Here is a 25,977-nt window from a genome sequence, read left to right as displayed (position 1 = left end):
TACGTAGCTGCAGAATGAAGATATTTAAGCCTTGCCATATTTCTATATATTGGGAGCTTTCCCCCCTTCTGTTTTCCTTTTCTCCCCCCCTCCCCCCTTTTTTTCCTTCGAAAAGCAGGACTTACAATAATGAAATGCAGGCATCCTCTAAAAGGGCTTCATGGGAACGGGTGTTAAGAGCGATTCTTTTTTTGCTTTACCTTAAAAGTCAGTATTACAGCTTTAAAATTGGCCAGGAAAATGAAATCTCTTCTCTTTAAAGATATAAAAGAGTTCGTGTTGCTCATGGACTAAATTATGACACTTACCTCTGAATTTCTCTCGCTCTTTCTGGTTGTAGATATTTACTTAATGTAGTTTTGCTTAAATATGTGGAATTAGTGATTTTTTTTGTCTATAAATACCGTTACCGTTGGTAACGCATGACAAGCACACAGAAATTCCCCCTTGAGAAGAAAGTGTTCACTTTTTCCTCACTAATTTCACTGAAAAGTATATATCCTGAACATCAGAAGGACTTTCTGAGCCAGAGTCTGAGATTGCGAGGGAGAATATGTTCGTCTTCCTTTATACTGTGAAGTTACATGCATTAAAGGGTCAAACATATAGGTGAAAAAAATTTAAAAAGAGAAAAAAAAAGAAAGAAGGGGAAAAACTATAAATACAGATATGTATAAATGTCTATTATTATTAAAATGCCGATACTGTTTTAAGCAAATGCATTCTATCGTTATTATAAATGTTAGTTCTAGCTATATTTAGTTCTTACCTTAAATCGGAATAAATTAATATTGTAATGCTGCTGTGCGTGAAAAAGACGATGTTTATGTTCTCATAGAAGAATAAAAACCGGTGGAATGAATCCTTTTAATTTTACCTCTTTTTGTGACTGTTTATCCTCAGGTTCTACTTTATGTCTTCGAGAACTTTTACAACAGGAATAGTTGCCTAAACCCCCTGCAATTACTTTAGGAATCTATTTAAATATTACCTAGACGGTCGTAATTTGTCTGGGCCATATAGCGATGGTGCTCTAAGGTTTGTCGGCTTTTGTTCAGTTTTATGACTTGCTAGTATATCTGGATTGTTGCTGTCTTGAACGAGTGGTTTCAGTTGACTGAGGAGCTGCATAGACTGAGGAAGCAAATTACTATTTCTTGAGGGTAGGGAAACGTTTTTTTTTTTTTTAATCAAACACCTACAAGTGTGCGGAGATCTTTAACTCCAGAGGACGGTGACAAAATTCTAGCTTTATCTCAGGGCTGAGAAGAAATCGTAAAGGTGAGCGCATGGGGAGGGGGGGACCTCAGCCTCGCCTCCCTGCCAGCGGGCCCCTCTAGACAAGGCTATTCCCTACCTGGCTGCATGTGGAAGAGCTTATTTCACCCAGGCTGCTTTTTTGCATCCTCGCTTCCTTGCCTGCATGTTTAGCTCATAAAGTCTTGCACAAAGGGAAGGCAAAAGGAGGGCTGGGAGAAGAGCGAGAGCTAATGCTTCCTTGCAGGGTATGTGTATGCCGGGAGGAGGGGGGACAGACTTTGAACCCGGGCTTACTGGGAGCCGTTAGCTTTTCATGATGTAACATTGTCGTGCACGGCTTTTTTCTTCCCGATTGCATCTGCATGGAGCGGCGAAAGCTGCCCGGGGGAGGCGGGGGGGGAACTGTTATTATATTTCTCTCTTGTTTTCATTAACCCACCCAAGGCTGGCCGGGGGGCGCGGAGGGGCGCCGGCGGGGCGGGCGGGCGGGCGAGAGGGATGTTTTAGTCACGTTTCTGGTTTTATTTTCGTAGCGGGATCCTTGCGTTAAAGACCACGGCAATGGGGAAAGTAATAATTAGCGCCTGAGAACTGCTCTGTGGTTTAGGTAGTTTCATGTTGTTGGGGCTCCACCTTTCTCTCTACAGCACGAAACTGCCTTAATTACTTCAGTTGATATCATCACCAGGTATGCTTGGTGCGAGGGTCCGTATGCCTGAAGAAATCTTAGCGCTGAAGTGATCTGTAGGCGTCAAGTCCCAATGCCATTGTTCCCCATCTGCAACGGAGCCTCCTTTGATTCCTCAGATAAACACGGCAGCCGAGGGGGGAAGCTTGACAAGTTCTTCAAGGTTAGCTAGCTCCTAAGCGAGTCCCTGCCTGCTTGCGGGATTTTAATATATCTCGTAGGCTGCATTCAAGGTCAGGTGCGTTTCTGCATTCTGCTCGGCCTGGGTCGAGCTCGGGGGGGGGTGTGTGTGTTTTTATTTTTCTGCCTGGATTTATTAAAAACCAGGGAGCCAGAAGGCTGCCTGGGGGAGGGGGTGGGGAGAGATCAAGTCTGCCGGCCCCGCTCTGCGCACCATCACGAACAAGGCCCCGGAGCGCGGGGCCCGCGGCCGGGCGGACCCCACCCGCGGCGGGGGTGCCCGACCCCACCGGCGGTTCTCGCCCCCCGTGGGGCGTGGCTGGCGCCCGCCGGGGCCCCTCGCCGGGCTCCGCCAGCCCCGTGCCGCCGCCCGTCGGGCCCGCTCCGCCGGGGCTGCCCGGGGGCGCCGGCTGCCCCGCAAGGCCTCGGTTACGATCACGATTGCGGCGCGGGAGCGGCCGCTCTCCGCGGCGGCGGAACGGGCAACAGCGACCTCTCCGGGCCCGCCGCCGCCGCCGCCTTTTGTGTCCGCAGCGCGACCGCGGGCAGGGGCGGCCTCCCGCCCGGCCCTCCGCCCGGCAGCCAGCGCCGGCACGGCAGCGGAGCGGGGCACCCTCAGCAGCGGAACGGCAGGCGGGGACAAGGGCAGAAAACTCGATGGCTGGGGGGTGATTGCTATTTATTTTTTTAGTGACCGTGATTGTTTTTGCCTAAAAGAACCATTAACACCACCCCCCCGCCCCCCCTTACAAAACTTTGTCGAAACTCCAGGCCGGGCTGCAGGAGCTCAGAGGAGTTCGGATAGTGGGTTCGGCTAGACCCACCCGAGCCGGTTCCTTACAGAAGGAGACGTCCTCGGCTAGGGCAGGAGCAGAGCTCCACGTCGCAGTCAAATTTAAGTGCTTGTGGCTGCCTCTGCACAAACCGTGCATCTGACGGGCTATCTGCTGCGTCTGTGTACATGCGAGGAGTGTATTTACAGTGTATATGTCTGTGCGTGCCTGTATGGCGTTTGCACATAGGTTTGCCTCTGCCCGCTATTTCCCGTTTGAATCGCATCATCCTGATTTTGGACTGCTTCCCCCAGATTCTGAACCATTTTTTCTCTCCGCTGTGCCAAAACACCTCCGTGCATTCGTAGCACCGGCGATTCCGTGAGTTGCAGTGGCAGGAAAGCCTGGGAAAAGGCGATCCTGAACTTCCCGTTCAGGAGAGATCGCCAACGCCCGCGGATTCCTGCTCCGCGCCCGCGTACGCTCCGCGCCTCCGCGGTGCGTGGCTAATGAAGCAGTGCTGGCATATGCCCCTGGCTTAAAAACCGACGGGGTCCTTCCTGTTGCAGCTGGGGGTAGGAGCCAGCGGAATGGGAGCTCTGCTAATTTGATGGTGCCGGGATGGAGGGCAGGGAGTATTTTTATTCCGGCACGATCGCTCCAGCGGTGCTTCATTCCTGGAAATTCCGATTTAATATCGCCATTTGATGTGAATGCCTATTTCTGCCCTGTCTGGGGTCTTTTGCCTCCGAGGGTGTAAGCCACCAAAACCTTAAGTAATTTGCAAGGCAAATTGTACCAAGCCCACGCTGCCCCCGCTAGCCCTCGTGGCTCGTACGCAAAATGTACTTCGGGGAAAAATGGGTCTAAAAGGACGAAAAGAGAGGCGAATGCTCCAGCGTTCTTATCAGCAACGTGACCGCGTGAAAAATGTCTGTAATTATTCGCTGTATTTTATCTCTTGCTTTCTGTACACCCTCTCCTGCCGCTGGGATGCCGGCAGTGAACAAATGCAGAATTTTACAGGGAAATAAAAATGCAGGCACGTTCTTTTAAACGTTATTGTTATTGTTATTCATTTGCTATTATTTTTGGTGAGGAACCAAAAAAATGAAACCCGCTGCAAGTTGAGAACCCAAATTCGAATATAAACATTCAGGACTCCTGCAGCTAAGATTATTTTTTCTGAATGGAAAAAGGAAGTTCTACAATCACATTTCACCACAGCTGACTCTTAATAATAAATACAAATGACGTCGAGTTCCGTCTTTCCAGGAAAGAAATACAATTATTTTTTTCTATTACCGCGTGTCTATACAATGGCCACAAAAAATAGCGGAGGAGAGCTTTATTTGCATTTTTTAAATTGTTAGAAAATAATGGGCTCCTTGTCTGCGGAGATCTTGCAACTGTTCCGTAATTTTCGAACTCTAATGGGGGATAATAGTTTCATTATGGGCCTTTGTAATCCCGACTGGGGGAGAGAGCGTTGTTAAAACAGGATCTCTGTAAATTTTCGGATTAAACTGTTGGGAAGACATGAAAAGAAAAAGAAAGAGAGAAGGAGAGATGGGGAGAGAGAGAGGGAGAGGGAGAGAGACGGCCCACATAGCGATGTAAAACTAATTAGAACCACACTTTCGCATGCACAATATTTACACGTGATTTTAATTATTACTCAGCCGTCCCTACCATTTGCTGGGCTCTATTTTCAGTAAAAGATATTTCGAGTAAATTGGGCCCCTCGCGGAGATTTTTCGTGCCCCCTGCATCCCACGGACCGCGCTCCTTCGCCAGCCACGGGCATAAACAGCGTGAGTGTCGGCCGGAGAGAAATCGGGGGGTCCCAGGCATGTTTGCACAGCGCTCAGCCGCGACTTTAATTCCTAACACTGGACTTGGATCTGGCCGCCTCTCACTCTCCCCCCGCGCACCCTCCCCTCCTTTGCGGAGGACCGTAACCCTCCGCTCGGTTTGCGATGCCGCTAGCGTGTGTCCTGGAGCCCAAGGAGGTGCCAGCAAAGAAATAACTGCATCTGCACATAAATTTGATTCACCAGAGTGCGGGACGGCCGACTGCAAGCGCCCCTTTAGTAGTCGCCCTGAGAAGCAGGGTGCCTCTCGGCAGCGGGGAGATGGGGCTTTTTCTTCCCCTTTCCCCCCGCTGCTTCCCTCCATCGTTAAGAATTAATCGTCGTGATAAATACCGCCGCCCGGCTCTGCCCGCGCTCCTTCCCTCCCGACCAGGACGGCGGCTCCGCTCCGCGCCGCTCCGCTCCGGCCGCCACCGCGCCGCCCAGCCCCGGCTCCTCTCCCCGGCCTGGCGAGGAGGTCCCCGGCCGCCGCGGGCCCGTCCAAGGGCAGGGGCGGGTGGGCGCGGCGGTGCGGCGGGGAGGACGAGGAGGGTGTTTCGGTCACGATGAGGAGGGTGTTTCGGTCACTGCCGCGCTCAGCCCGGCGGGGCGGGTGGTGAAGTGCAGCGCGGTGCGGGCCAGCCTGAAGAGCGAGCCAGCGCCTGCCCCGGTCCTCCTCCGGCCGGGCGGGGAGGGCCGGCCCGGCGGCGGAGTTTCGGGAAGGGGATACGTTGAATTTGACTTTCCGCGGCCAGCTCTGAGCCGAACGGAGCGGTATTATTTACAGTGAGTTCCCAAACTAAACACAATAGTATAATTTAACCTTTCCAAGCACTCGTAAATTTTTACTGCTGTGAAACACAGCGATGCAAATGAGCGCGCTCGTCGTTACCGACTTAATAACAACCCCGTGGCTCCCGAAACAATAACTCCTTATGAAATATAATAAATATATATTTAAATACAGTATACCGCAACTGCTATTTTGCTTTTTTTATTGCTTCAATTATTGTATAATTTTATGTGAAGGGCTCCGATCACAAGGGTGTGTTTTCTTTTTTCGCGGGGAACACGACCCACTGATGGGATGATTAATTATGATATAAAATAGTCCGCTTAAACGGGGGGGGGAATAGAGGAGAGAGAGGGAGAGAAAGAGGGAAGGGGGGGCCGTAATACGGAACCCGATCTTTTAATCTCAGTTGGCCGCAATTAAAACAAACCCCGCCGTATAACTCCAATATCCCTTTGCATAAAAACATATGGCCTCGCTATAAAAATTATGGCTGGAAAACACTGACCCATTAATAGCCCGCGGACTGATTTATACTTTATTGTTCTGCTCCCCCGCCACGTGACCGGGGCAGCCAATGGGCGCCCGGGCTGCCCTCAACTTATTACTGACTCTACTTCTCCGCCAGCACCAAGTTGTTACGTGAAACCCGCAGCCCCGAACCGCGGCGGGTCCGCCGCCCGCGCCCGCCATGTCGGCTCCCGGGACCCTCAGCAACTACTACGTGGACTCCTTCCTGGTGCCGGAGGGGGACGAGCTGCCGGCGCCCCGCTACGCCCCCGCCCCGCTGGGGCCGCCGCCGCCGCGGCCGGCGGCGCTGGCCGAGCACCCCGAGCTGGCCCCCTGCAGCTTCCAGCCCAAGGCGCCCGTCTTCGCCCCCCCCTGGAGCCCCGCGCACCCCGCCGGCGCCAGCGGCGTCCCCGCCGTCTACCACCCCTACGCGCACCACCAGGCGCCCGTGGCACCGCCCGACGGCAGGTACATGCGTTCGTGGCTTGAGCCTGTGCCGGGCTCCTTGTCTTTCCCCGGGTTACCTACCGGCAGGCATTACGGCATTAAACCTGAACCGCTGGCGGCCAGGAGGGCTGACTGTACCACGTTTGACACTCACACTTTGTCTCTCTCTGATTATGCTTGTGGTTCTCCTCCAGTTGATAGGGATAAGCAAAGCCACGAAGGCGCATTCTCTGAAAGCAATGGAGAAAGTGAGGCAAACGGAGAGAAACCGCAGATCGATCCAAGTAAGTGGGACTGCGAGGGTAATGGACTTCAGGGCGCTGCGCCGCCGGCGGGGAGGTGTCGAGGCGCTGGGGCTAATTACGCGGCCGAGCACCGGCTGCTGCCGCCGCCGCCGCCGCCGCCGCCGCCGCTCCGGCTCGCCGGGCTCTGCCATCGGCAAAAGCCAGCGCTGCCTTTCGCAGGCTCGAACGGCACCTAGGATGGCTCGGGCTTTCCAGGCTGAAGGGAAAACAAAAAACCACCCTACAACTGCAACGTAAAGAAAAAAAAAAGAGAAAGGCAAAACCCGCCCGCCCCCGCCCCAGCCGCCCCCGCCAGCTCCGCAGGACGTGCTCGCATCCCCCTGCCCCGCCGCGCTCCCAGCCGTGGGCAAGCGCCGGGGAGAGGGTGCCTAGGAAGCACTGGATGCGAATCTAATATTTTTGAGACGGCTGGCAGGCCTGGGCGGCTTTTGCGGGGCTGAGAGCAGAAACCTCGCCGTTGACTTGGCCTCCCCCCCTCCCCGTCTCCTCGATGGAAAACCCCGGGCTAGATGCTCCCAGGGCTGCGGGACTGGTGGCAGAGCTCCTCGGGATTGCTGTCGCGATTAACGCCGTGCGAATAAGGGTCCTAAGCGGGCGAGGTTTTAATCATGCCAGCTGCAGACTGACTCGCCAGCTCCCTGGGTCTTGCCAGTGATGACACGGGAGAAGGTCGAAATTAAAAAGTGAAACAATTTCGATGACATGTTGGTCTGGCTGGTCATCCCCGGGCTGGCAGTTTGAGGGGGTGTGTGCGTGGGGAGGCCAGGAAGGAGGGAGGGAGCTAGCAGAGAGGGAGAGAGAGTGTGGAGGAGAAAGAATATTTTAAAATCGCATCCTACAAACAATAAAAAAGGCGAGGGGAGGCGGGGGCGGCGGGGCTTTGCCTCCTGTGGTTGCGTGTGACCTCTCCATGCGTCTGTATTTTGGAGTCCATTGTGCCTCACCATCCTCTGTGCCTGGGGAAATGAGAGCCACGTCCTAAACCCCAATATCGGGACATCTACGCGGCTGGTCCCGCATGGGTCTCCCTCCCCAGCCCCCTCCCTCCCCGCCCCCCCCGAGCCTGAACTTCTCCCGTTGTTTCTGTTATAGATAATCCAGCTGCAAACTGGCTCCACGCAAGGTCCACCAGGAAAAAGCGATGCCCTTACACCAAGCATCAGACGCTGGAACTGGAGAAGGAGTTTCTCTTCAACATGTATCTCACTAGGGACCGTAGATACGAGGTGGCCAGACTCCTCAATTTAACTGAGAGACAAGTGAAAATCTGGTTTCAGAACAGGAGGATGAAAATGAAGAAAATCAACAAAGACCGAGCGAAGGACGAATGATGGCGACAGGCGGGTTAAATTGAAAATGCATAAAGTAAAAAAAAAAAAAAAAAAAAAGGAAAAAGTAAAAAAAAAACACCAAAAAAATCCTCCCCTCGAGCCCTGCCATGCAATGCGTCTGGGTCCAGGCCTCAGTTTTTTCTCATGGCAAGTTCTGATTATGATTGTACCTTGATTGTCACAGAGGCCAGTTTGCCAGGAGAGGTACAGTAAGACTTTTAATTTTCTAATAGGAAAGAAAAAGGGGGCATTAGCACGAAAAGGCTGTTTAGCTGGCTTGTATAAATCTACCTGTTTCTTCACTTATGGAAAGAAAAAAGAAAAAAAAAAGAATAAAGAAAAAAAACTACCTTTTCATAATGCACAACTATTTACGGACTGTATAGTTTAGTCTACGTAGTTAATTTTATTCGCTCTTTGCGCGGCAGAGAGATCTCTGCTCTAATACTTGAACACTGTGTTTTATTGTGGTAATTATGTTTGTGACTCAATTTATGTGCTTGGGTGCTGTACCGGATGTAATGGTGTAAGCTAGAATTCAATTTGAACTCAGGTTGTTTATTATAAAAATTGCATAGAGTATAGCTCTGTAGTGTATTAAGTCTTTTCTGTATAATTAGACAGTTAACCTTTGATTGTAAAATATATATTATATATATCCCAATGCAAAACAAAAAAAAAAGTAGAAAAAAAGTTCGTCCGGGATGTCTGGGAATTACGGTTCTCAAAATATTGAAGCAAGTCATTTTAGTATGCACAGTCGATAAATATATAGTACTGTCTTTGTCGGTTGTATATATAATCTATATATTAAAAAAAGTAAATAAACAGACTAGCTTAAATATTGTTTTTGCACCAGTGAGCAGTTATCAGATTTCGGAGCTATACGTATATGTGAAAAGGGTAACTACCTATGGTTTACGTTTTAATTTTAATCGAATGATTTGATGATTATTGTAATGAAGGTTAATTTTATTGATAATAAATTATACACTATAAAAACCTACATTTGGTTATTGTAAATTTGTATCGATTAACAAAAATAAATCTGGGAAGTTATGTTGATGCAGAACGTACACTGTCTATTTTGAAATAGTTACCTCATGGCCTACTGACCAAATCGTTGTGTTGAAATGATATTTAACTTTTTGCCAAATAAAATATATTGATTCTTTTATATTTTGTGATGTTTTAAGATTATTAAGGAGGGGTCCTTCCACAGCACATGGAATCTCACCAGCAGGAGCGGCAGAGCTAGGGCAGCCACGGAGGCGAGGCGAGTGGCGGTTTTATTTCTGAGCCAAGGCAAAGCCTCGGTTCTATAAACGCAGACCCCAGGTGATGAAAATGTGGGCTTATTTTCGTCCTAAATGGGCAGATTCGGGTCCTCAATGCCGTTGCTTCGCTGAGAGGAGGCGCGGCTCCCCCTTCCCGGATAGAATTTGGTAAACTGGCGCTTGGCGGGGCGAGGAGGGAGCCCCTTGGCATGGCAGCGGGGCACAGCCCCGAGTTCAGGCGGTTTTCATACATTCTCCTGGCGGGGCGGGGGGATTGAGGACCAAACCAAAATGTCCGACGTTCTTCGGTGCGGGGCATAATGTAAATCAGCTCAGACAGCGACATTTAAGCTGAGATGGTTAATTAGCCTGTACCAGAAAATGTCCAGCACTAAGTGTGCTGCAACAAGCTTTGTGAGAAGGCTCGCCTTTCCAGCGTGTTCATTTTAAATTCCCTTCTAGAGATAATTGCCCATGCAAAATACGTTATTTCAAACGTCACCCATTTTTTTCCTTCCCCTGCCTTCACGTTTGGGATTTTTTTCCTTCCTTTTAAATGTCCCGTGGCAAATAAAAACAACCCCTTGCATTTTACTAGCGCCCCAGATTATATATGTATGTACGGATAGATATAGATACAGATAAAATTTTACTGACAATTATGGTAGAATTTATGGTGTCAATTTTACTCGCTGATTTAGCCGAAGGAAAGAGCTGGGCTGGCAGCAGGCTAGAGCAGAGAGGACAAAATAGGATTTGTTTTTAAAAACAGAAAGAAGGTTTCTTTGGAGTGGAAGATTTCCACACACACCCCCATTGCACCCACCCCTCCCCCGCCGCCCCAAGCCAAACCAAGCTCAGCAACAAAAGAAAATAGCGAAGTCTGCGAGCTTGTTGAAATTTACCCTTGTTTTGGGCGGACATCTTACTGCTCAGAGTAGATATCCTCCATAATATGAGCCGCAGCCCACTCCTGCGCCGTACCGACCCTTGTTTGCAAATACGTCGAGTAACAAGAAAAGCCTTCTTGTTTTACGGAAGTACACTTATATATATATATGTATTTAAAGCAAAATAAGACGGAACACAGTTATGGTCTTGGCAGAAGTTGTTGTTAGGAAAATTCAGAGCCATACAGTGCAATAAAAGAAAATGACTGCTGTAACCGTTTATGGGGTGTAAAACGCTGCAGGGCTGAAGACAAAACTTAGGGAGCCGGCAAGAAGTCTACAGATGTGCAGAACTGCGGGAGGAAAAAAAAATGCTTTCGGCTTCGCCTTAAAAAAAAAAAAAAGAAAAAAAAGGAAAGAAATCCGGGGTAAAATTTGATGAGTTCTAATTAGCAAAAGGGAGCTCGTTCTGGCGTGCACGCACACAAAAAGCCCCTAATTGATCCCTGAGCCAGTATTTGGGGATGCTGGGACGCCCTCTGTTGTTGCAGACAGAGGCAACTTCAAAGAATCAGCATTAAGAGTGTGTAATAAATGACGGGTCTGCAAACTGTCTGGAATTCGGCTCTTAATGAGTTTACAACTGTCCAGCCACAATTAAGATTTTCTACAAAAGCCTTTTCATTTGTTTTGTCTGGCTGTTTTAGATAAAGCGGGCGAGCGGAAATAACAACCTTTTATTGGCCTTCCCCTGCTTAAATCCAGGCTGGGAGGTGGACATTTATCTTCCCCTGCGCTGGCGGGCAGAGGCGCTGGCTCCGCGGGGCCGGGGCGGCGGCGGCGGCGGCGCGGGCGGCCGTGGCGGCCGGGCGCCGGCAGGTGGCGCTGTGAGCCCGCGAAAGAGCGCGCGCCCGCCCGCCCGCCATCAAGCGCTCGGCCGCCTCCCCGAAAGCTCCTAAAATGTCGACTTTGTGGGAGCATAACTGGGGCTGGAACCGCTGGTTTGGTTGCAACAAAGGCCGGTGGGGTTGGTTTTTTTTTCCCGCGCCTTATCCCGGGAGTACGGTGAGGGAGGCCCCGCTGTCAGCGGGAGCGGTTAGGGTGGCGGCTACTGCCCGGCCGCGTTCGGTGCTCTCATGGCAAAAGTAAAGCTTGCTCTGCACCAAGGACATGCGCTGCATTCACTATTCTCAAAACACCGGGGCTTTTTCTACTAGCTAATAGAGACGTATGGAGCCCTGGAACTGACCTGCCAGCTCCTCTTTCCCTCGCCCCAAATCTTCGCCCTTCTCTGGCGAAGCTCTGAGCCTGCAAACAGGCTGTCCTGATCTCCCGAAGGGCTGGTGAGACATGAAATATTTGGAGGAAGGGGGAATCGAAGGGTTGGGGCAGGATGGCAGAGGCTCTCCCCGGATCAGCCCGGGAGGAGAGACCCCGAAGGGCTTCGCCCTCGCAGCGGGGGCCGAAGCGACGGGCTTTGCAGTGCCCCTCTCGTCCCCGCGTGGTTGGAGACACGGCCGTGCGCGGACACGGCAGCGCCGCAAACCTCTCGTTTGAAAATTATTTACCGGCGAGTGCCATTCCTCAACAGCTGCCTTTGATAGAAATAAAAAACCCTGCTTGTGTCCCCAGCAATTTCAGCTCTGTGGGACCCGTTGTAATGATACGATACAGACGCGAGCAGGCTGATGCTCTGCAAACTTGACGTGTCTCTCAAAGTCATTCCTAACTTCTCCTCTCCTTCTGTTTTGATTTCCTCGAGTCGTTTTCGTATTTCTTTCCTTTTTGCTTTTGTTGGCTTTCGTGTTTTGAGAATGAGGCTTAGTGGGGAACCGTAGAGTATTTTCAGATGGCAGTTGCCAAAAGAGAGGGGGAAAAACTAATTGGAAGGAAAATAAAGGCAGGAGGAAAGGAAGCATAAAATGTGGGCTGAAGTATGAACGTTGTATTTTTCAAGTTTAAGCCAGACAACTAAACAAATCGCTGCACAGTACTCCGTAAAAGAACTAGTTTCTCTGCATTTTATTTACATTTCCTTAAATCAAAGCCAATCTCCTTATATCGAAATTCAGCATCGGGAAGGAATGTGAGCACTGAGATATTTTTTCCCCGCACTGTTTCAAAGATTTAATTCTTTCTAGGGATAAAGAGTAACAGCCACTCCCTGCTTTCTAACAAGAGCCTTCCTATCAAATGTTTGTCTACACTGGCATTGCTAAAACTTATCATGATTAATTATTTTTTTCCTTGGGCAGTGAAATTATCTTGAAATTAAAAAGTGTTTATACATCGTCATACTAAGTAATAACTTGGCACAGTGCGCTCCATTATAATAGCGGGTAAATTACGGCGAGAACAGATTCCAAAACAACAAAATCCTCCCTAGGATGAACCACATCAAGATACTGCTTAATACATAAGCCATAACCATGTAGTGCTCCCAGGTCGCTTATAACTTATGAGGACCGTTTTATCACTACCTTTTCCTTCCCGGAAAAGCTCAGAAGGCGAAGAGAGCTAGCCCAGAGCTCACAATAATAAAAAAAAATAAATACAATGAATCCCGCCTCGAGGATTATTTTCAAAGCCTGTGAGAATATTGCGGTGACCGCAACCTCGCAATCTGCGCTCGCTCGCCGTTTCCTCGACTGGAAAAAATACATTCGAATGAAAAGCGCGTTTTCAGGCGCGGGGATCCAGCCTGGTTTTGTGTGCGACAAAACGAGAGATTTCAGAGGCTGTGGCAGAGGCAGCGTTATGCCTAACACGCAGAGGGTGGGCGAAGTAAATAAGGTGGTGGGGACCCATGTCTGGAGATCCTTTTAAGATTTATTCAGTAAAGACTTTTTGAGAAATCTTAAGGGCTGGCAGGGAAAAAAAAAGCTGAAAGCAAAATATAAAAAAAGGTGGCGGCAGTAAACACGCACACGCAAAGGAAAAGACATAAACTGTATTTCTGCAAATTGTACAGAATCAGAGCGCTCGAAATACAACGCCCAGCTAATCTATTCGGTCCTATGCTACCCATATTTAAGTCTAGACATTGGTTATATTTGCTGTTTCTTTCTTCTTGCATCTTGGTATGTTGTCACCAGAGGAGCAATTTATTGGTCTAATGTCATCCACTTCAGCCTCTTTGATCTTCTTAGTCGTCGTCTTGTTTGCTTCGCATTCGTTTAACTTCTTGGGCCTTTATTCCTTTCCAGCAGCCTCTTCTGCCTGCGTGTTTCCACATCGCGATTGCGACCGCAGGGATATTGTCTAATATTGGCGAATCGGAAGAAATAACCGAAGGGGCTCTTTCGCCAGCTTCTCCCTTACGCCTGCGAATAACAACTGCGTTTTCACGTACTTAACACTTGGCAAATCCCTACATACAGCCGCCACATTTGCATGCTGTGAAGCACCAATATCTCAGGGATCTGGCTTTAGAGAATTTACTTGCTTCTGTCAGTAACCTATATTCATGGGGCTGCAATAACCGCGCATAAAGAGTCCCAAAGGGTGCGTGTGTGTGTGTGTGCTGGAGGTGTGTTTGGGGGAGAGGGTGTCCCACGTTTACAAAACGTAAAGTTTAGGGTCCGTGCGAAATATCGCCAAGAACAATTTTAAGTGGTGAGAAAGTCTTTGTACACAGGGCACCAAACTATAATTGAAAGGAGAATTTCCGGGGCAATTCCATTGTGCTCCTTCCAGTTTATGATGTGCAATACAGGCAGGCAGTAAAAGCTGTCTTTACCAGGACTCCCTGTCTGAGGGAAGGAAACTCATTTTACGATCCGTTTAAAGGAAGGGCACGGTGCAGCATCCTCAATGGAGAGCCATTCGCATTGTTGGGGAGCCCGGTGTTTAGAAAAGCAGCAACGCTCCCCGTCATCTGAGCGTACTGCTGCCGCCACACGCTTGGGACTGTAAGGTATGCAGGGCGGAAAGGTAAAAGGGGCGTTAAACGGGCGGCTGAGATTTGAAGCTGCTTGTAGGCGATTCCTTCGACTCTGGGGGGGTCTGTTTTATTTTGAGGGTTGGGTTGGGTTTTTTTTCTTTTTACGGCGTTCAGAAAGTTGAGTCCTTGTGTTTATGTTTTTTTCCTCATTTTTGGTTGTGTTTGCGTTTGTTTTTTTTTTTTTCCCCGGGAGGGCGACCGTCTTCTTTTCCCAGGGGGCAAACCGGCGGGGCTCAGTCCCGGGGGGTGCCTTGACTTTCAAGGCCGGGGGCAGCCCCTCGGGGCCGGGGGCGGTGCGGCGGGGCCCGGCGGCCGGGGGGGGTACCCCCATAAACCCGGCTGCGGAGTTCCCCCCCGCTTCCTTTCTCTGCGGAGAAACCATGGGCGGGCGACCAGCAGCCTGCCTACAGTTTATATTTTATCTCATTTTCGCAACACCCCCCGGCCCGCCGGCAGGACCACATGGTGTCTGCGCGTCCCCGGGGGCCCACCGCCCCCCTGCGCAGCAGCGGCGCCGCCGGGGCGAGGGGCGGCGGCGGCTGGAGGGCGCTGCCGGGCGCGGTGGCGGCGGCGGCGGCGGCGTCCCCGGCCCGTCCATGGCCGGGCACCGGCGGGCCGCGGCCGGCACCACCTGTGAGGCGGGCGGGGATTGGCGGGCGGCGTCATATGACCGGTCACGTGCTCGAGGCAGCTCAGTCCAAAAGAAAATGGGGTTTGGTGTAAATCTGGGGGTGTAATGTTATCATATATCACGCTACCTCGTAAAACCGACACTGAAGCCTGCCGGACAACAAATCACAGGTCAAAATTATGAGCTCTTCGTATTATGTGAATGCGCTTTTTAGCAAATATACGGCGGGGGCTTCTCTTTTCCAAAATGCAGAGCCTACTTCTTGCTCCTTTGCAAGCAACTCCCAGAGAAGCGGCTATGGACCGGGCGCGGGTGCCTTCGCCTCCTCCATGCCCGGCTTGTACAATGTGAACAGTACCATATATCAAAGCCCGTTCTCTTCCGGATACAGCCTGGGCTCTGATGCCTACAACCTGCATTGTTCCTCTTTTGATCAGAACATTCCCGTCCTCTGCAATGAGCTAACCAAACCCAGCTGTGAGAAAGCGGAGGAAAGCAACCTGCACAACCAGGCTGAGCCTAATTTCCGGATATACCCCTGGATGAGGTCTTCAGGTAGGGGCAAGCGGAGAGGGCTCGGAGCTGTGGCAGCCAGGCAAAGCGTGTCGCCAGAATTACTGTCAGCACAGCCTTTATGGTTTTAATTATAGCCGAGGCGCCATTGCGTAGAAAGCCCGTGGCATTGTATGTAAATGAGTATCATAAAACTTTTTATTGCCCAATTAATGGGTTCTAGCCTCGTAAATTTATTTAACTCCATTTGCTATGGAATTTTAGCATTGAGTTGATTTGCGCTGTTTGCTATAGAAATGTGGAGAGTTGGCTGCGGGCTCCCAGAGCCCCCTCGGGTAAGCGTCTCCCCTGCCCTCTGCCGAAGTTGGGCAAAAAAATCCCGCTCGCTGGGGAAGGCGGAGGGGAGAGGGGCGTTCAGGAGCGGGGGACGGGCTGCTGAGGACTTTGCCAGCCCACGTTGCGGAGACGTGCCACTCTCGTCCCCCCCTGCCCTTTCCACGGAGATAAGGATCTATAGAAATGTACTAAACAGGAAAACGGGGCGGGGGGGGGGGCGGGGGGGGGAGAGTGTGTGAAAAAGGAGAGCTCTCTTCTGGAGCTAAATGCGATGTATTGTTTACGGTCCAGGCGGGGTGGGGTGGGTGGGGGGGTGAAGGGAGCCCCCGACATTAAAATAAAATAAATACAGCCCAGCCTTCCAGCTTTTTATTTTCCCTTGTGAAACGCGAAAGCCTGGAAGATTTTAGGGAAATACATCGCCTGGGGGGAAAGTTCCTCCTCCCAAAAGCAATTTCCTCCCCCACCTCCTCTCCTGAATGCTTTCTCTCCACTTCTTCTAGGTCTCGAGCAACTTAATTTTTGCCCTGCCTGAGCAGGGCAGGTCGTGTGGCTGAAATGTCTTTGTTAGGGCAAAGTGGGGGGGCGGCTGGAAGTCAGAGAAGGGGATCATTCGCTCTCGCTCGGCCGCTTTTTGTTTGTTTGTTTGTTTATTTTAAAAATAATATCAATTATCAGGAAAAAAACCCTAACAGGAGAAAACTTTCCTCTTCTTGCCTAACTCCTGGCCGTGTGTGCCTGCTTTCAGGTCCAGATAGGAAGCGAGGGCGCCAGACCTACACCCGCTACCAGACCCTGGAGCTGGAGAAGGAATTCCACTTCAATCGTTATCTGACTCGGCGGCGGAGGATAGAGATCGCCCATGCCCTCTGCCTGACGGAGAGGCAGATCAAAATCTGGTTCCAAAACCGGAGGATGAAGTGGAAGAAGGAGCACAAGGAGGAGAGCTCCAGCACCCCGGCTCCCAACGAGCCCACGTCAGCAGCAGCCTCTGTCGAGAAAGTGGAAGAAGACGAAGAGGAGGAGGACTAAGGAGTCCCACTCGAGGAAGCGATCTCTTAGTATAACGTATGCACATGACAGTTGGAACAGCTCCCTTTAAAGGAAAAAAACAAAAAAAAGAGAGAGACTCACTGTTTTTATTTAAAAAGAAAAAATCGGTTCCCTTTAATAATTGTCTTGCAAGCGAGCGTTTGCAAACATGAAAACGTTTCTTGGGGTGGTTTTCCAGCATTCTCTCCACTCTTCCATACTCCCCAAACCTGCCCTGTGCCGAACCTTTCGGTAATATCTCCTAAGAGCATCCTACAATCATTTCTTTTTTCGTTCACCCAAACCTGGGTGGGTTTGTCCAGGGGACATTTCAGTGGGAGAACTGCTGCTTGCACAGATAGTAAACCGTGACCTTCCGAAGTAACTACCTGACTCAATAGTCCCAATCGTGTAAAGGGAAAAGTGCATTAGGCTCACATTAAGAAAAACTACCTAATTTTGAATAAGTAGCTCTGCACTTCTCTGTTTTTTTCTTTTTTTTTTTTTAATTATTGTTAGAAAAGTATCATAACTAACAGCTACACTAACAAAAGGTTAAACAGCAAGTAAGGGGAAAAAAATAAGATGTTCCACAAACCACTACGATCTACAGCAATGATTTGTACTACCTATTTTCCAGACTACCTATATATCTTGCTCCGCCTACCTATCTTCGAAAGTATACTGTATTTTAGTAGTCAAAAGAAGATAACATTAGTAATGTGAATCGCAAAATGCTTTTAGAAATGTAAGTGTAGTTGTTCGAAAAGCACGCATCAATAGCTTTGGTATAGAATTTGGTACCGAAAAGGCTGAATATATTTAAATTTAAAATAATATATTTATTCCAAAGCAATTATAAATGAAAACCATATGCTGCAATATATCTTTGTTCTCGATTCTTTACTATTCCGAGTGAGGAAGCAAACACACGCCAATATTGTACAAAGCGGTTTAATATCTCCCGTTGGCTTCTACCTTCGGCTGCCTCTGCTATAAAGGCTGTTTTCTTCTTCTAGGTTGATCTTACTTAATATAGCGGAAAGTGTTCTTTGAAAAGTGAATTTAAATGACCATGTAACCACCTTTAAAAAAAAACCTGTTTGTCCTGATTAGCCGAACGTGTTAATATGTAATACCGTGAATTTTCCTACAATAGCAGATACTGTATATTTGAACGATTTTTTTTTTTTTGTCATTTATATTCGTCTTGGAGCTCATTTGTAGGATCATGTCATAAATTGGGAAGTATGTAATTAATTTGGAAACTTTGTAGCATGATGTATTGTTAAGAACTCTGTATAAATCCGTCTTGAAGGTTTGGCTAAAGTTTATTCAAGAATTGTATGTTACAATGTGTTTCGATGTGTTCGTTGTGAACATTTGGATATGCCGTGTAAGTATTGGAAGTGGAAAAAAAAAATGTCTGTGAACTCTCTTTGGAAGTGATACCGTGTTCAAGTATCTCCCACGATAAATGTGTTTTATGTTACACAGAAAATAAATATGCTTGTTGACAATGAATCGTGTTTCTTTATTAGGGGAACAGTTTGAAGGAAGCATCAGAAAATAATTTACACAGACAAATAAAGAAATTAGACCATATAAATCTTTTTTTTCCCGTAATCAGCAGGAAAAAAAATTCCAAGGTGATGAATTGATAGGAATCAGTCAATTTCTCTATCTCGACTTTGTGAATTTTTTTTTTTTCCCCCAGCGCAGTTGATTAATAAAGCGGAAAGCCTTCTGTCTGGGAGGGCTTCCTTCCACCGTGTGCCCCTGTCCTCTTGCAATCATAACCCCAGTCCAGGCGGCCGGCGATCAAGCCGAAATCGCATGCGGTGACATAATATTTGGTAATGAACAGAAAGTGCGGTGCGAAACTTCCAAGTGTAAATGGTCTGGTCGGGTACGTCTGTGGCTTGTGCGTGCGGCTTTCGGGGGGCGGGGGGCATCAGGGTGCCATCGAAAAGGGGAAAAATCGCCACGCTTTAGGAAATGTATCATTTTTTGCTAGGTACCACGTAGCGCCAAGGAGATCTAATATTTTAAATCTTTTTTTAAAAATTAAAAAAAAAAAATAAAAGCTCGCCCGCAAAGTCCCTTTATTCGGCCGGGTAAATATAGGTAGAAGCAGAGCATCATTTGCGCAGAAGTTCCCTTTTTCTACCACACTCCGTTCCTGGTCAACGTACTAATTGTAATTTTAATAAAATTAGTACAAACTCCAGGTCTTTTTAAAAACTCCAGGGCTGCCTCTGTGGTAAGATGGCGCCTCTCTAAGACCTGCCTCTTCTTAGTGATGAGGAAAAGGCCATAAATCCGTTGTTGTTTATGAAAATTTACAACTTTGCAATACAACTTTATGAGTTGTTCGGTTTTTCCATTGGTCGTTGTCGGTCATGTGGATGGTAACCGTGAACATGAACTTTTTTATAATTTCCCTTGCGAGAATAGAGCCGCATTCTTTTGCTGAGCTCTGTCCTGCTTCGGATCTCTCTGGCTTTCAATCCCCATTTCATTTGTTCTTTGTAAGGCAATAGTGAACAAAGTGTGCGGAGGTTCGGCATAAGCAGCCGCCTAGAACACAGATCCGGGATGGCAATTTCCAGTTCCCCCGCTGGAAGGTGTGGCATATTGGATTCAAAGCACTGGCGTGGCAGATTTTCAACTTGCAACCTGGCTAATTTCCTGCTTCTTCTGGCACCAAAAGGAGGGCGATTCGTCTCCTGTGCAGCCAAAGCGACAGCTGTCAAAGTCGCAGGGGCTCCTGTGAGCCAGAACCTAAAAGGTGAGAAATGTATATGACACTACTGTAAGCAGGGAAACATGGGTTAATACGTTTAAATATTAGACATGTGCAATTAAACCAAATGGAAATGTTACCGGCCAAAAATAGAGGTGGCTGCAGCTCAGTTGATTTCGACTTAACCAGTGCATGCAAAAATATGCCTAAATAAAATGTCTACTTTCTATTATTTAGCAAGGAAGCCGTGGATTTTTTTTTTCACGAAGTTTATTTCTGTTTGCATTTGCCAGGGGTTTGCTGTGACATTCAGGTTATTTTCTAATAATTCAGGTTTGCAGCATCGATCCGGGGAGATTTTTTTTTTCCAGCACGAGGGAAAAAAAAATTACCCCCCCCAAATAATTTTTTTTTTTTTTATTTCGCAGCATTAACTTAAAGTTCATTCGCGGCAGCTCCAATTTGGATGCAATTTATTTTTGACTATTTCAGAAAAAAAACACCGGTCAGCACAATGTCTCCTGGCTCCCCCGGCATGTCCAGGGGAAAGGTTATTTCTAGACGGGGGAAGCAGCGCGAATCTGTCTTTGATTTTCTTTACCAGACCAAGAGCTGCCTGCAAAACCCCCGTGCCCCGCCGTGGGTCCGTTGGAACAGCGTTCCCGGCGCTTTCCGGCGTGGGTAGCTTGCGCGCCTCGGCTGCGCGGAGCGGGCTTTGCAGCGGCTAAACCGATTTCGGTGCCGGAGACGGAGCTTTTTTCCCCCTTTCTCTCCTTGTTGTGACTGTTACGGTGCTGCGCTGGGGCGGGGGGAGCGGCGGCCGGCGGGCCGGTGCCCCGCGGTGTGTGCCGGCGGGGGGGACCGGGGCCCCGGGGACGGCGTCCCCGAGACTCCCCGCCGCCGCCGCCGCCGCCCGGCTCCGCTCCCGCCTCCTCACGGCGAACGAGCGGCTCGGAGCGCTTTAAGCCTTGGCCCCGGCTCTGCTTGTGCTGCCGGGCTGATAAAGCATTGCATTTGCATTGCATTGCGGTATCCGCCGGACTGGAGCTGCAGTGAGCGCTGGATTATTTATTGCGGGGCAGCGGGTGCTCAGTGCTGCCACGGCGTGGCGGAACGGCGGAGGCGGGCGCGGAGCGGCCCCCGCAGCCCTGGGAAGGGCAGCGCTGGGAGCCTGCGCTGCTCGGGGGAAACCCAAATAAAAGACCAAAAAAAAAAAAAAAAAAGAAAAAGAAATCCGGCCTACCTTTCCTATGGGAGCATCGCAGCTCGCCCCTCCGGCAAGATATTCCGGCAGGGTCGGCTCTGCCCCCTCCCCTTCGCTTGTACCTCGGTGTGTGTGTCAACTGTAAAATATCACAGTGGGAGCTGGCTGGGGAGGACCCGCCCGCGTCTCCCCGGCCAGGATCCCCGTACCCCGCGAGTCTAAACAACGGTTCGCCTCGCCCAAACTGTTTGGATTAGGAGCTATTAGTTAAAGCCTGGTTTTGGTGACGCTGCCGAGCCTGAGAAGGATTTGTAAGTGGTTTTACATACGAGGAGAAGGGGGCTTTTAAAGCTTAAGAGGGCAACAGCCCCCGCACCTGTATCCGAGGGTGGCCGGGGCTGCCGGCCGTGCTTTCGGCGGGAGGAGGAAGGCGAAGTGCTTGGCGGAGGCGGTGCTGGGGGTGCGGGGAATTCCGAAAACAAATAAAAGGCGGATGAAATACATGGGTATCGCCAAGTGTGACTTTGTTGCGGTGGCAAAATGCAGGCGGCTGGCTTTCTGCTTTCCAGGGGGGAAATGGTGAGGGGAAACTGCTGCGAAGCGTGTCCGGGCAGGGCATTTCCCCGGCAGAGCTGGGGGGTCACAGATTATTGTAATTCGGGGTTTTCTGGGGGTAGGGGGAGGAGCGGAGAGGACGCCTGAATGTGACTGAAGCGGAGATTGCAGTGCAGATTGTATAGCTGTCACTGTAACTACTCTAACACGACCCAGCCAGGCAAACGTGCGCATTTAATTCCTTTTAATATTACGGGATCAACGAAGAAATGTTTTCGCTGCCTGCGGTCGAGCTTTCGAAGGTTTGAATTGGACTCAAACAATAACTTGAAACAGAGCGAAGAAAGAAAAACCAAAAGAGAGGGGGGGAAAAATCAGTCTGTAGCCGATGCTATAAAATGTAAATATATCCAAGCTTGGCGCGATCTTTTTATTTTGGTCCCTGTGTGATGGATTCAAACAAAAGACCGTCTGGCCACAACTTTTTAAAGTAGGGCCGGTGGGTTTCGCTTGTCCCGAGTATTCATTTTTTCACGGTGCGTTTTCGTTCTGACCTATGTTGGCGAAAATCTGCCCTTTTTAAAACCTCTTCGTATTTAGCGTGCTGTGTGCTTGTTTGTTGGTGTTCCCTCCTTTTTTAACTCTCTTCGCACCGAGTAAAAAAAAACTTTTTCTGGAGAAGGCTGGCTTTCAGGAAACAGGCGTTTCTGAAATGACCTCCCAAAGCATGCAGCTAGTGAGTTGCAATTCTACCAGGTGTGTTTATGGATTAGCCGGGCTGAAGAGGTTAAGGAAGTTAGGGGGGGGGGAAAAATTGGAGGCAATCAACATCTGAATGTGAAAGTCCAGCTGAGACTGTGAACAATACAAACTATTGTGGAGAGATGTTTTAACTCACTACTGTTTTATAGGTATCGTAATCTGCCCCCGGAAATGAGACAAATAGTCTCCCAACAGCAACAAAACTCTCCTTTGAAAGCTACTTTAGGAAACGGGGCTCGTACGAATGTCACCTTCCGTCAGAGCGCGTTTTAAAATTAGGCTATTCAGTCTGTTGTAATGGGCACGGATTATGAGTAAACTCAGCTTGGAATGAACAACCTCATGTTATCTCCAGGAACTGCAGGGTTACGGCTGAATTAAAAGTGTCTCAGCGAATTTCATCAGCACTGTTACTGGTGAAACTGTTACTGATGTTACTGTTACTGTCCCTGCCCTGGGCCAAGAATTATATTTCCGCTATGGGGTAACTGCCATGTTGAAAAATGAAGGTGGAAATGTTTGTTTCATGGTTTGGGGTTCCCCCCCCCCCCTTAAAGACACACATCCGCGTTTAATCAAATTATTCGGAGCAACAACGAAAGCGATTGGCTTCTGCTGACTCATTAGCCGGGCTGTATTAATTAGGAATAGTCCTACTGGCTCGGGTTTGAATTTGAATGTTTGATTCCCTCGGCTCGACTCCGGCGGGGGGGACTCGGGGAGAAGAGACACGTGGAACTTTATCTGGGCTGCTCGGGGGGCGCCGGGAGCCCGCCCAGCCCTTCCCAGGGCCTTCGCGGGCCCTTGGTGCAGAAGAAAAATCCCCCTCCCGAGAAGGCCACCGTTTCCTGCCCCGGCCACGACCTCCGTCTTAATTACGGGGGTGTTCATTAAGATGCGAGACCTCTTCCACGCAGGACGCGTTAGCCTCTCTCACAAAAGCTGGGTTGGGCGCCGGGGCGGGCTCCCCGAGCTCCGAAGGGAAGCCTCGGCGGAGGGGCGATTTCCGAAAAAAAGCGGCCGAAAACTCCTGGATGCGCTTGTGGCATCGCGGTGGGAAGGCGGAGAGAGGCCGGGCCGCCCCCCCCGCGCTGCGCGGCGCTCCGCTCCCCCCTTCACGTGCTCCCTCCGCTCCAAACTTTCCCTCCGCGGCACCCACCGCCGCCTCCCTCCGCCGGAGAGCCGGGGCGGCTCGCCCACCCTGCCCGCGGGGCTGCGCGGCTCCCACGGCGGCGACGCGCCTATCGTGGGGCCGCCGACTTTTGCGGGGGCCCCCCTACACACACCTCCAGCCGCCGGGGGGGGGTCCCTGTCCGCCGCTGTCACACGGCCCGCGCTGCCTGCTCCCGCCGGGACTCACGGCTGTGATTATTACTGCTATTATTATTATTGGAATCTTTTTCCTCCGGAGGGGCGGTGCCGCCCCGGGGGCGCGGCCGGTGCCCGCGGCGCTGCGCGGCGCTGCGCGGGGCGGCGCGGCGGGGCCGGGGCTGCCGGTAAGTTGGCGGCGCGGTGGCGGCGGCCCCGGGGGAGCGGGCGCCGCGCGCGCTCCCATTGGCCGCCCCGCCGTCAGCTGCTCCTATTTTCTGCTGTCGCTTTTGGCGCTCGGCCATCCAGAAACAAACCACTTCGATGACTCCTAATAGTTATCGCCAGATGTACTAATACACAACAAATCACGGTCCGGGAGAGGGGGAGAGCAAATGAGTTCCTATTTCGTGAATCCCACTTTCCCGGGGAGCCTGCCCGGGGGCCAGGACTCTTTCCTCGGGCAGATCCCCCTTTACCCGGCGGGCTATGATGCTCTCAGGCATTTTCCGGCTTCGTACGGGGCAAGCAGCCTGCAGGACAAGACTTACACCTCACCTTGTTTCTACCAACAGTCCAACACCGTCATTGCTTGCAATCGGGCTTCCTATGAGTACGGAGCCTCTTGTTTTTATTCGGACAAGGAAATTAGTAGCGCCTCTCCCTCCGGCAGTGGCAAACAGAGGGGGCCCGGGGACTACCTGCACTTTTCTCCCGATCAACAGTACAAATCAAGCGGCGTCCAAGCCAAAATTGTAAATGACGAAGGCACCGACCGGAAGTACACGAGCCCTGTTTACCCCTGGATGCAGCGGATGAACTCCTGCGCTGGTAAGGCATTTCGATGCAATCAAGGGCGGAGGGGGGGGGGGGGGGAAGGAAAAGTTTCTTTCCCCAAGGTTTTTTTTTTTTTTTTTGGTTCTTAGATAAAGTCCAGAGTGCTGGAGAGACACGGTTCCTGCAGGGCAATGTGTAACATGAAACCTTCCCAGGTTATTTTAGACCTGGCACGTTGGCACCCTGGGAAAGGTGGCCGAAAGCCCAGCTTGTGCGTTCACTGGTGAAAGTTACTGGGGAATCCTTAGGAAGCAGGCAAAAAAAAAAGAAAAAAAAAAAAGAGCAAAAAAGGAGCAGAGCAGTTTTACCACTCTCCTAAAGCCACCCCAAAGCTTCTGCTCCGCTTCTTCATTGTCAGAGAGCGATGCAGGGAATATGCCCTCTGCACTGAGGATCCAATGCATTTGTGGCACATTCCTCCTCGCCCCCCTCCCCCAGCTCATTAGCCTGTAAGTATTGGATATTGAGAGCACGTTTCTGGGGCCGTGGGCGCACTTCCATGGCATTGCGGATTTTCTCTGACTTACAAGTGAACTTCACAGAATTGAACTATTCTGTCCAGGAGTCGTGCTGGGGGGGGGGGAGGGTTGTGTTGGGGTGGCACTTATTTTTAATAATCCTCTAGTAAGACGTTAACTTCCAGTGTTTGCTGATGACTCCCCTCCTCTCCCCTCCCGAGTTTTGCTGGACTGTGGGTCGCATTTCTTTTTTGGAAAGTTAAACTTTTAGCAAGACCATTCTGATGCTGCTTTGCCTTCGAGGGCAATAAATTCCGGAGCAAATGGCAAAAGCTCTTCTATGATCCTTAGCTGATGTCTATAATTATACTTAAATTACAGACCCTCTGTAGTAACAGCCATGGCAATAGAGCGTGTTTGTGTAAACACACCCGCATATGCGTGCACACACACACGCACACACGCGTGCGTGCAGCTCCTCGGATCGCACACGTGTGTGTGTGCGTGTGTCCACACGCAGAGGGTAGACACCGCTCAGCGATTCACACGGGTGCTACCTACTTCGCTTTCCCTGGGTCCACCTTAAAGCCTCTTTGTATCCCAGTTCCCCCACCGCCGTCAGCACGCTACACATCCGCATTTACAGCTGGTCAGGCAGGAGAAAAGGAAAAGAGGGACAAAAAAAACAGCCTCCAGGAAACCAGAGCAGGCCCCCCCCTCACCCCCACCCCCCACCCCCCCCGTGATTGTGCCTGCAAAAGGAGGCAGAATATACTAACCGCTCTTTCTGGTCTGAAATCACTGGGCCCTGTCCAATGCGATCGTTTTGTCTTTACTTCTACAGGTACAGTATATGGAACTCATGGGAGACGAGGGAGGCAAACTTACACCAGATACCAAACGCTAGAGTTAGAGAAGGAATTTCATTTTAACAGATACTTAACCCGAAGACGACGTATTGAGATTGCAAACGCTCTCTGCCTTACTGAACGCCAGATTAAAATATGGTTTCAAAACAGGCGGATGAAATGGAAAAAGGAAAACAAATTCATAAATTCCACACAGCCCAGCAGCGAAGAAACAGAGGAAAAGTCAGGGGAGTAGAACCACGTTTAATAAACGCTACCAGGCCTTTCCTTAGCGCTTACAATTACTGTTATTTACCTTGTGTTCCTTCTGCTACTAAAATCCTATAGGTTTGTCACACTCTATTAATTCCCAAAAGGCTTGGTTAAAAGATGTACATTTGCAATCATCTGTGACTTTCTTTAATCTATGTGGAAGTCCTAGCTTTCGAGCTACAGGCATGTATGTATATAACCACCTTTCCAAAGCGTAGATGGTG

The 25,977-nt window shown here is 50.0% G+C and overlaps 4 protein-coding genes across 7 annotated transcripts in view; 3 read left to right on the top strand and 1 right to left on the bottom strand.

The window, feature by feature from the left end:
• Window positions 1-6,238: 6,238 nt before the first annotated feature.
• HOXA9 (homeobox A9) lies at window positions 6,239-8,160 on the top strand. The gene is made up of 2 exons (XM_075495562.1): window positions 6,239-6,788; window positions 7,902-8,160. The coding sequence occupies exons 1-2, from the start codon at window positions 6,239-6,241 to the stop codon at window positions 8,138-8,140; spliced, it is 789 nt and encodes a 262-aa protein (XP_075351677.1). The 3' UTR covers window positions 8,141-8,160.
• Window positions 8,161-14,933: 6,773 nt separating this feature from the next.
• On the top strand, window positions 14,934-18,280 carry HOXA7 (homeobox A7). Its single transcript, XM_075493049.1, has 2 exons — window positions 14,934-15,436; window positions 16,479-18,280. Exons 1-2 carry the CDS (start codon window positions 15,061-15,063, stop codon window positions 16,760-16,762), a joined length of 660 nt encoding a protein of 219 aa, XP_075349164.1. The 5' UTR covers window positions 14,934-15,060; the 3' UTR covers window positions 16,763-18,280.
• A 6-nt stretch (window positions 18,281-18,286) lies between these two features.
• On the bottom strand, window positions 18,287-23,598 carry LOC142405516 (uncharacterized). Of its 4 annotated transcripts, none has more exons than XR_012774214.1 (3): window positions 23,316-23,421; window positions 20,752-20,851; window positions 18,287-19,546 (listed from the first exon to the last, which is right to left on the bottom strand). XR_012774214.1 is itself a non-coding variant. In XM_075493046.1 (2 exons), exons 1-2 carry the CDS (start codon window positions 23,582-23,584, stop codon window positions 19,126-19,128), a joined length of 690 nt encoding a protein of 229 aa, XP_075349161.1. In that variant the 5' UTR covers window positions 23,585-23,598; the 3' UTR covers window positions 18,287-19,125. The 4 variants fall into 4 exon arrangements, 2 of the variants coding, with proteins under 2 accessions (XP_075349161.1, XP_075349162.1); XR_012774215.1 differs by lacking the exon at window positions 23,316-23,421 and adding an exon at window positions 21,089-21,283; XM_075493046.1 differs by lacking the exon at window positions 20,752-20,851 and having other exon boundaries at window positions 23,316-23,598.
• Window positions 23,599-23,634: 36 nt separating this feature from the next.
• HOXA6 (homeobox A6) overlaps window positions 23,635-25,977 on the top strand; it is a 3,531-nt gene continuing 1,188 nt past the window's right edge. Inside the window, exons 1-2 of the mRNA XM_075493045.1 lie at window positions 23,635-24,168; window positions 25,477-25,977. The exon at window positions 25,477-25,977 is cut by the window's right edge and continues 1,188 nt beyond it. Coding sequence (XP_075349160.1) covers window positions 23,733-24,168; window positions 25,477-25,736 — 696 coding nt within the window. The 5' untranslated portion in view covers window positions 23,635-23,732 and the 3' untranslated portion in view covers window positions 25,737-25,977. The remainder of the gene's footprint in view (window positions 24,169-25,476) is intronic.

This window comes from Mycteria americana, chromosome 2, assembly GCF_035582795.1.
Source record: "Mycteria americana isolate JAX WOST 10 ecotype Jacksonville Zoo and Gardens chromosome 2, USCA_MyAme_1.0, whole genome shotgun sequence".
In the NCBI taxonomy this organism is placed as follows: Eukaryota; Metazoa; Chordata; class Aves; order Ciconiiformes; family Ciconiidae; genus Mycteria; species Mycteria americana.
This window is presented reverse-complemented; position numbering and strand designations above follow the sequence as displayed.